The following is a 13,388-nucleotide window of genomic DNA, read 5'->3' as shown; positions in this document are numbered from 1 at the left end:
TCTGTTCTAATTTTTTCTTAAAAAACATAATTTGCAACCGGTACGATTTTGTCTACATATGCATGCAGGTATGTATGTACATATGTATGGATGTCTATATGTCGAGTATGTAATTTTTAATTTTATTCAACATCTAAGAATATTTTAGATGCATAAGAATACAAATGTTAAATACGTATGTATGCATTTACATATATATATAAAAGTATAAATATATATTAATTCGATCACGCATTTTTTTGCACAGTTATATTTACATACATACATAAATACGTAGGAAGATACATATGTATGTATATCGCACAATAACCGCTTAGCCACCGATACCGCCATTGATTGCCACCTGTTTGGCCAGTCAGTGCCCGATTTGTGGATAATTTTGACGATGCCGTCGTTTGTAAATATGTTAGCATTAAGTAAGTATTTATAGTGACGAGCCGGCATTTTTTTTTAAATTAAGTATCGCTAACAACCGTTATATGTCATTGGCAATCGTTAATTGTGTATTGGCTAGCAGGGTGGGTGCAAAAAAAATGTGCGTGCGTGCGTGAGTGCGTACGTTTGTAGCATTTATTTAATAACGTCACTACATTTACGTCGGCAAGTGAACGAAAATATACGAGTACAGACATTTACTTTCATGCTGCCGCACCCACTTATTTGTTAGTCAAATTACCGGCTGATGTAATTCCGTTGGCGGCCGATCGACCTGTTGATCGCGTTTTAATTTCATCCTTGCTAACAATACATATTGGCAAGTGCCTGCGGTGAAATTGCATAAAATTAATAATTGCAGCGGTCATACACATTAGGGCAGAATGCTTAAGTACTACAGACATACTTTTCATATTAGCGCCGTAGCTGATTTGACCTTTTTATTTATGATGTACCTCTAAATAAATGACACATAATGTGTCTAATAAAGCCCGTAAAAAGCTGTTTCGCATAGTGGGTTTTCCCTCAAAGCTGGATAATTCTAAAGTTGGTCTTAGTACAGAAATGTGGAAAACGCCCACAACGCTGCTCCAAATTAAGACCTGGAGAAGTTGGAGTGAAAGTTAAAGCATAAACAGTCATTGTGGTGGTGATGGTATCGGCATTCAAGCTTTCTATTATTGGAGAAATACTGGAGGGGTTCCTAGTCACGCCAAACTATAATTGGGCCCAGATATCGCAGTATTTATGTAGACTAGTGCTTAGCTATTTTCAGATCGACACCGAAGTAGATTACAGGTGAGCATAAATTACAAGTCGTCCCAATAAAAAAAAGGTAAAAAATAGAACTGGATATAGGCGATTGATTCGTGAATACTAAATCGTAGATAAAATAGCACAGAATAATATTGGGTGAAAAATAACCAATATGCTAAAAGCATACCGCTGCGTTGTTTGCGACCGCTTACACACAAAACCCACAAAACAAAACAGGTGGTTTATTTTTTGTAGATGTGTGCTCCTCTCAGTGGGAAAGGGTTATTTGTATATATTTTTCCGTTGCTGTTGGACACGGACACTTATCTTTGGAAGAGGAAAAATAAGTGTTAGAGCGGGGTTACCCACGAACGTGTACGCAGGGTACCGTAGAAGTGCGTAGAAACATATCAAATTTGGTAGTCGATAACAAAATCGATACCCAAATATATAAAAATATCGATAATAAAATCGATAAAATTATCGATAAAAAATCGATTAAGATATCGATATTAAAATCGATAAAAATGTCGATAACAAAATCGATAATTGACTTGATAAAAATAACGATAACAAAGTCGAAAACATTATCGATAACAAAATCGATTAAAATATCGATACCCGAATCGATAACAAACTTGATAAATCTTTGTTTTTGTTTTTATTTTTACCTTTGCCTTCATCCTTTTCTTTATCAATAAAATAAAATAACTTATTTTCGGTGTATCATATTATGAATGTGCCCGCTCTCTTCTTTGTCAAAAATGTTCGCACATGTATGTGTACGTATATGTCGTGTAAAGCAATGCCTAACTGCCATCCCTAAATTGGCGCGTCAAGCGCCAAACAACTGTCAAAAATCCTCATGCCCATACAATTTGTATGAAGCATCCCACAATAACGCGGCGCTAACGCCGAGCAAATGGAATTTTCATTTTTGACAGGGCGTTACGTGTTGAAGTTGGATGCGGAAGACGGAAAGAAAGAGAAAGGACAAAAAAGTGAAAGAGGAAACGAGAATAAAAACGAGAGGATCTGAGAAAACGTCAAAAATTACGACGCGTTGATTTGGGGATAGCGCGCGCTGACACTCGTCGACAATGGATAACGCAACGCTTAGCGCTCCAATTTAGGGACGGCAGTTAGGCTTTGCTTCCACTTATGCACGCCCACTTATATTTTCCAGTCTTACAATAACCCACAAATTAAGACGGTTAAAAATAGAAGTCCCCTGCTAAAGTGCCTTTGCATAAGGGAAATTTTAGCAGTTCATAAATAGCCTACAACGGAAAACACAAAAAGATCGCACAGAATGATATGCCACGGTGAGAAACACTCTTTGCTTGAGAGATGAGTGTTTGTGTCAGTGGGAAACACCATACAAAACACTTGGTGACGGTTATTTTCGATCTCTGGTTGGAGGAGTTTATAGAATTTCCTTAGGATCTAATATTGGCCAAATCAAATCTGAGGAGATGTGCCACCGGGCGATCTCCTTAATGGCAGTAAGTTCCGCTGGAAATGTGCTGCGATGGCTTGTCAAAAACATTACTGAAACATCGCTGATGACAGCTTTTAGCAAAAGTTGCTAACAACCATAAACTACTTCGAGCTACATATAAGCGCAGGTTAAGAAACAAGCAATGCAGAGTAACCAAAGAAGTAGGGCAATACTATAACGGGAAGGTGGACATTTCGATGCACCCAGCCAATCAAATCTTGGCTAATAAGATCGCATGGCGAGGTGGAATTTCATCTTAGTAAATTTCCAGGTAGACTTTTTTTGATTGACCGCAGCTGAAAGATAATAGGTAGAGATTGCTAATCGCGATATAACCTCCTAAGTAAAAACACTTTCAGCTGATTATTGAAAAATGGTTGCAGCTGAGATCATCTCGTTTTGGCATTTCTCTTAGTCTATGGCGAATGTCTTCCATCCTAATGCCGTTCGGCCAAAAAAAACACCAATATGTTGCACCAAAAAAAAAACACACACACATCCAGCCTATCCAAAACGTTAAGAAGAAGAGTTTGGTTACTACATAGTAGATTTGTATGTACGATGCGTACGGCTGAGTCAGTAATTGCCACAAATACTTCAATCTAAAGCAGCTCAGAAGTGTGGACGTACAGCGGCTTAGGAGTGGCAAATAAATGCCTGCCTGAGGTCCAATGGGATACAGAGCTCTTCGATAACCAGGCATATTGTGCTTTCATATGGCCACTTGGTGGAGATAGTGCGCTGTACCAACGTCCGAAAAATGTAATTTTATGTGTGCGAATAATATATCGCAACTTGTAGCGACTAACATAAATCGATAATTCATTTAGTAAGTTTATCTGTTATGCCGAGCGCTATTGGCTAATGAATTTTTATAATGAATATCATTCCTATAATTTTGCTGATCAATTTATGGATAAAAAAAGTTATCGTTACAGATCATTTGCACATTAAAAACCTTAAGACAAATTGTACACTTAAATCATAGAAAATAGGTTAATGAAAAAATATCATAAGATTCTATATAAGCTTATCGAAAAAAAAAATAAATAAAAAACATCAATCAACAAAAAGCTTTATATAAAAACCAAACATTTAATTATACTTTTTATCATAAACATGCTAACTGTTACATTCTCTGGATTTTCCATAACCAGCAGCAGCAACAAATTAATATATTGTGAATAAATATGCACTTTAAAATAAATTTTTTGAGAATATTTTAATTTGTTTTAATGATTTTATTTATTGATAAATTTATCGAAGAGCATTCAATTCTTCTTTTTTTAGCCGATTTTCGACGACTTCAAAACAGCACGCCAGTCGTTTCTCTTCTGTGCGAAGTGACGCCAATTGAAAATGCCAAGTGAAGCCAAGTACTTCTCCACCTGGTCTTTCTAACGCACAGGAGGCCTGCCTCTTCCTCTGTTATCAGCATCGCGACCCGCGTTGAATACATACTTACGCAGCTGGAGCGTTTCTGTCCATTTGCATTCAATTTGCGGTATTAATTTATTTATTTTTTGCTATTTGGGCTACCTATTTTTGGTAAGATATATACATATCGTTACCTTAAAATAGAAAGGCCATATCTCACATCGTCGCTGAAATACAAAAAGCCGTAACTAACGAAAAAAATGCCAAATTCACATTTCGATTGATTATGATGCATTTCATAGAATTATAAGTATCCACATCATTTTATGTTATACAAAATTTTAATTAGTTACGGCTTTTTTGCATTTCACCGACGATATGAGATAGGACCTTTCCATATTAAGGTAACGATATATATGTACTACATATATACATGCATAAGAAAATAGAAAATACTGTACTTCTACGAATATAATAAACGGAGTTAACTCTTACCAACATGTCTAAATAGATTTTTATGTAGGTATGTATGTAGGTACATACAGTGGCGGTCAAAAAAGGATGAATGGTGTTTCGTTTTTAATATTTACAATATTTTTCAAGCTGAAATTTTTTTGATATTTTTTTTTTATAAAAATATGGATCAGCTTTAACAAAAACTATACAAATCACACTTTTAAACTTTATACAGAACTCAGAAAAATTCCACAAATTTTTATCTGAATTTCGAGCTTTTTAAGCAGAATTTTTAAAAATCTTATAAAATTCTAGTGAAATAAGCGCAAGTTTTGCGCAGCTGAAAAATCGCTTTGAATAATTTTTTTTTTGTTGAGAGCGTTTGGCACTTTTTTCCATATAAACTTGAATTTCATATGGAAGAATATGCGCCGTTTGCAAAAAAAAAAAACAAAAATAGTCAACGCCAGTTTTCCTAAATTTCGCTATTTATATGAAAAAAAACGGTGAAAGCCGCCGTCAAAAAAAAAAAATATTAAAAATCAATGCGAATTTTAAGCACTTGCACGAAATTTAGATAAAAATGTGTGGAATTTTTCTAGGTTCTGCATAAAGTTTGAAAGTGTGATTTATACAGTTTTTGTTAAAGCTTAAACCATATTCTTATAAAAAATATCAAAAAAATTTTAGCTTGAAAAACATTGCGAATATTTAAAACGAAACACCATTCATCCATTTTTGACCGCCACTGTATGTCTTTGATTAAAATGCACGCTTCTAAATATATTAAAAGCGATAAATTCATTTTTACTTTTTAGCGTCAGGTGATACAAGCGACTTGCAATTGATTAGCATCGGTTTCATTTTTATTAGTATTATATATTTGATTTTGTTTTTTTTTTTTGTAATGACCGGAATTCAAATTCAAACTGGAATGTTCAAAGAAATGTGCGCTTTCATACAAATACAATTCTTGCATTCCTTAACCGGCATAGACCAAAACTGGCTCAATGCCAGCGGATCCCGACAAAGGCGAAACTCTGGCTTTTCAATTAAGAAACATATTTTATTGTTTTATGATTGCTTGTTAAGTATAGCTAATTGCATTAAGAATGCACACGCATACATATGCAAATATATGGGTGCAAATAGTAGGTTCACTGAACTTTGGGAAACATGTGTCTGAAGTAAGGTGCCGACTGGTTTGTGGAGGCCACCGAAGTCCAGGTGAATTGTAGTAGGAGTAATGTGGCGGGACTTATGATAATACAGATTTAAATATTAACAAAAAAAAAATTATTTGGCAAGCCCGTTTCTATTTATAACATTTTTAAGATTCGAAAGCAAATAAAAAAGTGAACAATGTGGTTCAGATGGGGGTTACTTTATTCATTCGTACAATCTTTAAGTTTCTTTTGATTTCCTCGGCTTCAATCGGCCTATCAGATCAATAGAATTATCCGTACATTGTCGACCAGATATATGGAACTGGAAGGGTAACCACTACGCTAATTACTAATCGCTGCGTGAGAGTAAAAATAATTTAACTCGCAGAGGTTGGTTGTTAAGTTGGATGCAGTTCTTCTTTGTAACTACCCAGGACATAATTAGCATAATTGCAGCCTTTTTGATGCTTTTATTGTAGAAAAAAAAAAGAATTTTAATTTCTTACAAGAAGTGCTAGTTACTGCCGAAATTCGCCCGCTTTTCTAGTTTTTTTTAGGGTTCCGAAAATTTTTCATTCTCTGAGTATTACACGTATTAGGGTGTTCGCTTATTCGTCTTTTTCCCAATTCAGTTGTTGAGTTATTCGAAAAATTGCAGTTTAAAAAAAACCGGTTCCCGATTTTGAAATTAAGAAAAACCCTCTTAAATCGATTTTATTTTATACAGTTTTCATGCCGCCGTAACTGAGTGGTTAGATGTGCCTATTGCAGGCAATGACAAACCTCCGAGTGTACTTCTGCCATAAAAAAATTTTCTTCGGAGGTGGAGTAGAAGTGTAGATCTCTCCATTTGTGTTACAACATCAACAAGCAGAACTTGAATTGGAACACGTAGAAAACATTTAAGCGCCAAACATTCATTTATTGGAATCAAATTTATTTAATTTTAGGATATAATTTTGAAACTAAAACTTTTATTGTGAGGTCAAGATTTGTATGAAATGAAAAAAAACGCGTATAGATATCTAAAAAAAAACGGTGGAAACCGGTTTGGAAAAACCGAGTCAATCACCCTAATACGTATACGTATTAGTTTTCGCATTCACCATCATGTTCATTTTAGTCGCTGTCTTCAGAATGCGTCCGCATTATTATTCGTATTCCACTTCTCATTATTCGTCATATTATTCTCTGCATTCAGCTTCGACTTCGTCGTCGTATTCTTCATATCTGCATTTATCTTCGTGTTAGTGTCTGTCTTCGTACCTCGTCTTCTTATTCGTATTCGTCGTTCGTCTTCATATTCATGTTCGAATAAGTGTTCGTATTCGTATTTGTCTTCGTATTAGTATTGGTCTTCCTATTCGTCTCTGCTTTTTTATTCGTTTTCGTGTTCATCTTAGTCGTCGCATATGGAATTCGTTTTCGGTTGCTCTTCAAAGTTTTTTCGTAATCATATTTGCCTTTGGCTTCGTTTTGGTATTACTCTACGCATTCGCTTTCGAACTCATCTTCTTTAAAAAAAATTATGAAGCAAAAGAAAATGCAAAAAAAAATTCACCATTTTAATTATTGGTTTAATAGAGCCGGCAAACTGAGGCGGACAAAATTTATGTTGGTCACATAGGTCAGTGTTGTCAGGTTGACGATTTGGTCATCATTTTGAAGACTTTTTACTGCCATGACGATTTAACGATTTTTGTGACTCAATGACGATTTTTATAGTAGTGCCAAATAAGAAGAATGACGATTTTTATTTATGTGCAAATTTGGCTAGTTCTCAACTTTGAAGATAGTTACACAGACAACTAAAAATTGCAGTTTAAACACCTATTGGGAGTTTACCATTTCTGTTAATACATAACTGTGGTATCGAAAATATATCATGTGGCAGCACTAATAGTAGTTATCGATAAGTAGTTTTCTTCTTTGTTTCATCACTACTTGTGTAGTTTTTGGCGGTCAAATTCGTAATTTTTTCGTTGTGAGGTTGTGTTTATATTTTATTGAACGAAGGGAATTATGAATAAGTTCTTTAGCAAAACTTATAAGTATGACCAGTTTTATTTAAAAAATTCGTAAAAATGTAAAACTTTTTATTGTTTTTACGCATAGCAATCAGAAGCTAAAATAAAATGAAAAAAAAACCGAAAGAGCTTCCTGGTTCTGTTTATAAAAAGGGCGACGATTTTTGCATGCAAATGACGATTTCTCACTTCTATGACCTGGCAACACTGACACTTCGTGCCTTCCCTTGAAGCTCGACCATGTTCTTAAGCATTACCGCTCTCCCCAGCAACATCTCCCGGTCTTCACAGCCAAAGCGTGTCAGCTAGTCTCTTTCGGTTTCCTTTGGTATCCACCGATTACCCTGCCGCCACAGAGAGCCGTTACGGGACTGGGAGCTACCGGCTGTATTTCATTTAGTGGGGGAAGTGGGACCTTCATTTAACCTTGGATTGACTGAGTGCTACCTCAGCCTGCCTGTTTCGAGTCATTTGTGAATTGCTTTGCTAACATGCCTCTGTCGATCTTGTTGGCTAATACATACATACATATGTATGTATCCTTCAGTGTAAAACCGTACAGAGCAAATAAGTCCAGGCACAACCTAGGCCGGTTGCTCTCTTTAAAGAACTCCTACTTTTTTTTTGTCAAAGCTCAGTTTTCGACGAGCTTTAGACCTCTAGCCCCAAAAAAGTTCGCCAGATATTAAAAAAATAAATAAATAAATTAATAATAGTAAGCCAAATTATTTAGTATATTTTCTTTTAGAATTAATAAAAAATTAATCACATTAGCATTGCCTACGTGCATAAAAAATACCTTAATTGTCCGCTCAATAAATAAAATGCTTGCTCACGTTCAATTACTACCTACCGCATACCAAATGTTTCTAATTCATTAAACAACCTAAAAATAGCTAATTTTTCGCGCTTGCACAAAATTTGCGCGAAACGCAGAAATTAAAACAAAAAAAAAAAACACTAAAAAACATAAAACCGTAAATGTAGCTAGTTTTCTTATCTGAAAACATGCTGACAATACTAGCAACGGATATAGATGTCGCATTGTTTGATTTATGAACTGTCTAATAGCTTCCTACTCCCACCTGAATTATTTGTTAGCCTTTTGTTGTTGCTATCTGTGAACATATTTTGATACGAGTATTAATTAATTCGAACGTGCGTTCGTTCGTTTTACGTTCGTCACTTGCTTGCGCTGTTAATCTCACAATCAATCAAAATAACTGTTTGTTGTACACACACACACACACACACACACACACACACACCTTGATACAACAACAAGAATCTTCAGCAAACGAATTTACCTCCCGAAATCTGAGCTTTAATTGCTCAATTAATGACATGTTACGCTCTTCAATTGTGAGCGCCGCTTGCTCAAATGGCTCAAATGGCCCACAAATGGCACAAATGATGCTCAACAATTTTGTACGCTAAACGAAATGCTGTATTTGTTGCTTTGATTTCATCGCAGTGGTTGTGCTCGTACATACATATGTATGTGTAGTTGTGTGATCGCGTTGCGGCGATCCTTTCTTTCGATACCTGTCGTCGCCGACTCGCCGAATATATAAATGAATCAATTGAAATTAATGCTTTCATTTCCACTCGATATTTTAATTATGAAACACAACGCAACACAACGCGGCGACTTTGACTAAAACACAATTAAGAAGTGCGAAGAACAGCAAGCGAAAACCGAGACATACATTGGTGGGATTACGGGTTGTGTGAACAAAAGTGAATTTGAGCATAAGCGAAATGTTTTGCTAATTCTTAGCTAAGTGTTGATTCAAAATTCAAAATTAATTCAAGATTAAAAAAAAAAAAACCAAAAAAATAGTTGAGAGACATTAAAAGCTCGAAATATTGTAGTTTCGAGCGCCGAAAAAATTTAATGTAAAAACTTTTGTGCGAATAAAATTACCAACCAAAACGGTGCATAACTATTTGAAATAGCAACCGACAGCAACGCATAGCCAGTGTGTTTGAACAATTTGTGCCCAAAAAAAATATATATTCGCTAAGCAGTTATTTAAACTTCAAATCAAACAAAATGCAGTTAACGGTAAGTGACATTGGTGCCTACTAGCTGTTAATCAAGTGCAAAGCACCAAAAGACCCAATCATGGCTAAAAGTTATTGCAGATTTTTAGCGCTCCCGCCAATTAGCCGAATAAAACTTTCCCCGCTATCTAAGTAAATACATACACACACACTTTGTTATTGCAATGATGGGGGACTTTCCATTTTTCGCAGCTGCTGTGCTTTGCCTTGCCGTTCTGTTTCTGTTGCTGTGTTGCAGTTAAAAATAACGATTTATTTTGGCATTGCTGTTGACTCCACCCAACCATTCTGTGTTCTCTCTGTTCGATAATTCGGCATATATATTGTTTTTGTTTTTGTTTTTTTTTTGTTTTTGCTTTATTGTTGAGTTTTAGCAAGACTTCATTGTTACATTGTTAACCGCAATTGCTTCCGTATCTTTATTTAATGCCGGCATGTTAATATACATACATATACGTATGTACGTATGTATGTACGCAAGTATGTAAAGCGTTGCATAATTTCGATATGTATGCGTACGCGTACGCGCCAAAGGCAAAGTGCTGGTAACAATTTGTGAGAATTAGCCCGCCAAGAATTAGGGTGAAACGCTTGTTGTTTTTGGTGTTTTTTTTAATAAACTACTGAGTCATCAAAAGCGGCTCAATTGGCATTTTTTCAAATGACTAAATGAAGAGATTGCTTTTATTTTCTGTGGCCATAAAGATGGCGAAATTTCACAATGAAATTCAATTGCTTGCATGCTTGATCCAATTTCATCATGTAGGTATGACTCAGTTTGGATGGCTCAATGACCAAACTTATTTCAAATTAGTAATGCTTCGTGTGGCGCCGCAAAATCAGTCTTGCATTGGTCAATGCAAAAATATGGAGTGTTTAAAATCACGAAAGTTTTGAGGTGCGTTCCTATGAAGAGTAATACGTCCCCAATTTAGCTCGTATGGTATGCGGCTCCCGAATGAGGCCATGCAAATACTTGTAAGCTAATTATAAACTTCGATTTTTGCCTTAGTGCCCACTGTGTATGTAGCGGGATATAATTCGATCTGTTGGCTAACGAGATCTAGCGTACTTATCTGACGTCACTCCTAAAAATTTAAATCGCAGATGAAAGCCAATCGGCCAGGTCACATCTTATTCTGGGTGCTGAAATTTTCGCCTCATACAAAGCATCGTAGCTTGGCTGGATCGATTTCATGGTGATGAGGATTTCTAAAGCATTTAGCTGCTTACTCGTCATGGCTGCTTTCTACAGCCTCTGAACTATTATGGTCATGATAATGCAATGAAATGCAATACATATGAAAATGTGGCGAAAACTGCTGAAAATATACTTTTTGCTTGCACGTCGTTCTCACTTGAAAGACAAAACTTGAGAACAATGAGTCACGAGACTCGAAACTAATAACATATTTTTAATTATATTGCGACCGATTGAAAAGTCTCAGATGCATATAAGTATGTTAGTATAACAACAATGACAATACTCTGAACCAAGAGCGATGCCGAAAGAGACAATAGTTGAATATAACATTTTTTTCTTTTGAGTTTTGTAATTATCCATAGGAAATGCTGACAAAGGCTTTCAGCTCTTGAGGCCAAAATCACATAAGTGGAGGGGTGGACTATGTACATGGCAGGTAGGGGAGAGGCATGCTTTCATTACCAAGGCCCGTTCTTGATATTATCGAGAGCATCCCCGAGGTGGCATTCTTGATGTATACTGAGCTATTACAATGTTCGAAAAAACCCATTACACATTTACATACTGCCTTGAAGAAGATAAGGCGACAAAGCGCGCTTGTTGTTACCACCCTACACCTGTGGGGTTTGTTCGCTTTAGTTTCGACTAAAAAATATCTAGTAGCCTGCTTGTTCTTTTTATTTTGCTGTCCTCTTTACAACTCCTTGCACTGTTAACCCCTTCTAGACCTTAAGCCTATAATTAAAACTAAACACGACGAACCGAGTACCTCTTCTTATTTCATTAAAAGGCCTATGATTTTTTTTCTTTTGTTAAAAATATCACGTGAAACAGTTATAATTTATCTGCTTTCATAATGTGCCTCATTTTATTTAGCTATTTTTAACATAAAGAAATAGAATATTTTACCGAAATTAGAAAAATTTTCTGAAAATTGGAAAAAAATATTTTTAGAGAAGAAAACCATTTAAGTAATTCAATGACTATTAAATTTCAGAAGCTTACACGTTTTTAAAAAAAAAATAATTTTCAGAGAGATTTTTTTTTAACTTAATTAATTAAAGGATTTTCTTCTCTAAAAATATTTTTTAAATTTTTCTAATTTTGGTAAAAATTGTATTTCTTCAATTAATCAAATGATTTTCTTCCCTAAAATATTCATTGCTGGCAACAAAAATTTTTGGAAAAGGTGTACCTTTTAAATTAAAATATTTTTTCTTTCTATTTAGTTTTTTGCAAAAAATTTTTTCTCTCTGAAAATTACTTTTTTTTTTTTAAAGACGTATAAGCTTCTGAAATTTAACATTTTTCTAAAATGTAATTTTTTTCTAAAAATTTATTTTCATGTTTACAAAAAATTATGAATATTTTTTAATTTTTTTTTCTACAATTTTGTTTCTTTTTACAAAATTTATGTTTTTTAAAAGTATATAAATTTTAAGTAGCAATTCACACAATTTTTCTATGAGTGAAGAAACTCGTTTAGAAACATGTTCCCCACTTGATCTGGTAAGGGTTAAGCCACACCCATTTTGAGAAGCTTTAAAAAATCTCCTATTCGAAAGGCATGCAGTAATTGCAAAATATTGAACTAAACGTTTTTTACAGAAAAAATCCATTTTATTCAAAAAGTCACTAACTTATCAAACTGCTTTGGTATCTTATGTACATATAAAGTTTTAATCCTTTTCCTGTACTTTAAAAATGTGCTTTATATGAATGGTTATTTTTTGTCATACATATGTATATACTTAATGAATACAGCATAGGGATTAAAACAAATGAGCTATGTAAATATATCGTAAAATAGTTCAGGCGAGGATTCGTTTTTGTACGCCTGCGTTTTGGTGTTCGCGCCTTAAGTCTTTTGTTTCTATGCAGGCTTCTGGTACGCGCTAGCGTATACGTAACTTATAATGGCCAAATTTGAACGCAAATGTTTTTATGTAGCTTACATATTTACATTATCAACCAGCTTTTTGTAATGCTGTATATCAGTTCTACAGTTATTAAAAATTAAAGTTTTATGTAATTAAGTTTAGTGAAAATTAATAAAACTAGCTTTAAATAAAAACATACATAAAATTATACAAAAAAGCACATCATTTATTTATTATTTATTTTTTTTATCTTATTTATTTTCTCAGCTCCGATTACTGCTCATCACAATCATTATCGCTTGTGGCTTTATGGGCAAAAGCAATGCCTATTGTTCGCTTGAGAAGATGAAGAAATTCGCCATGGAAGCGTGCGAGCATCTATTCATGCAAGAAGAGGCGAGGGAGAAGCGTTCGCTGTCCATGCAATATGATCACAATGTAATACATCACAATGAATGTAAGTTAAAAATAAATCTAAATGCGCATATTTGCCAACACTCATACATACATATCTATGTA

The 13,388-nt window shown here is 34.6% G+C and overlaps 1 protein-coding gene across 1 annotated transcript in view; it reads left to right on the top strand.

Moving 5' to 3' along the window:
- Positions 1 to 9,774: 9,774 nt before the first annotated feature.
- LOC108369097 (uncharacterized) overlaps positions 9,775 to 13,388 on the top strand; it is a gene marked incomplete at its 3' end in the record, with an annotated part of 7,131 nt that continues 3,517 nt past the window's right edge. The window contains exons 1-2 of the mRNA XM_017624096.1: positions 9,775 to 9,786; positions 13,137 to 13,307. Of these exons, the coding sequence (XP_017479585.1) occupies positions 9,775 to 9,786; positions 13,137 to 13,307 (183 nt within the window). The remainder of the gene's footprint in view (positions 9,787 to 13,136; positions 13,308 to 13,388) is intronic.

The sequence above is a fragment of the Rhagoletis zephyria genome, unplaced genomic scaffold, assembly GCF_001687245.7.
Source record: "Rhagoletis zephyria isolate East Lansing unplaced genomic scaffold, Rhagoletis_zephyria_1.1 Rzeph_scaffold_03493, whole genome shotgun sequence".
Lineage (NCBI taxonomy): Eukaryota > Metazoa > Arthropoda > Insecta > Diptera > Tephritidae > Rhagoletis > Rhagoletis zephyria.
This window is presented reverse-complemented; position numbering and strand designations above follow the sequence as displayed.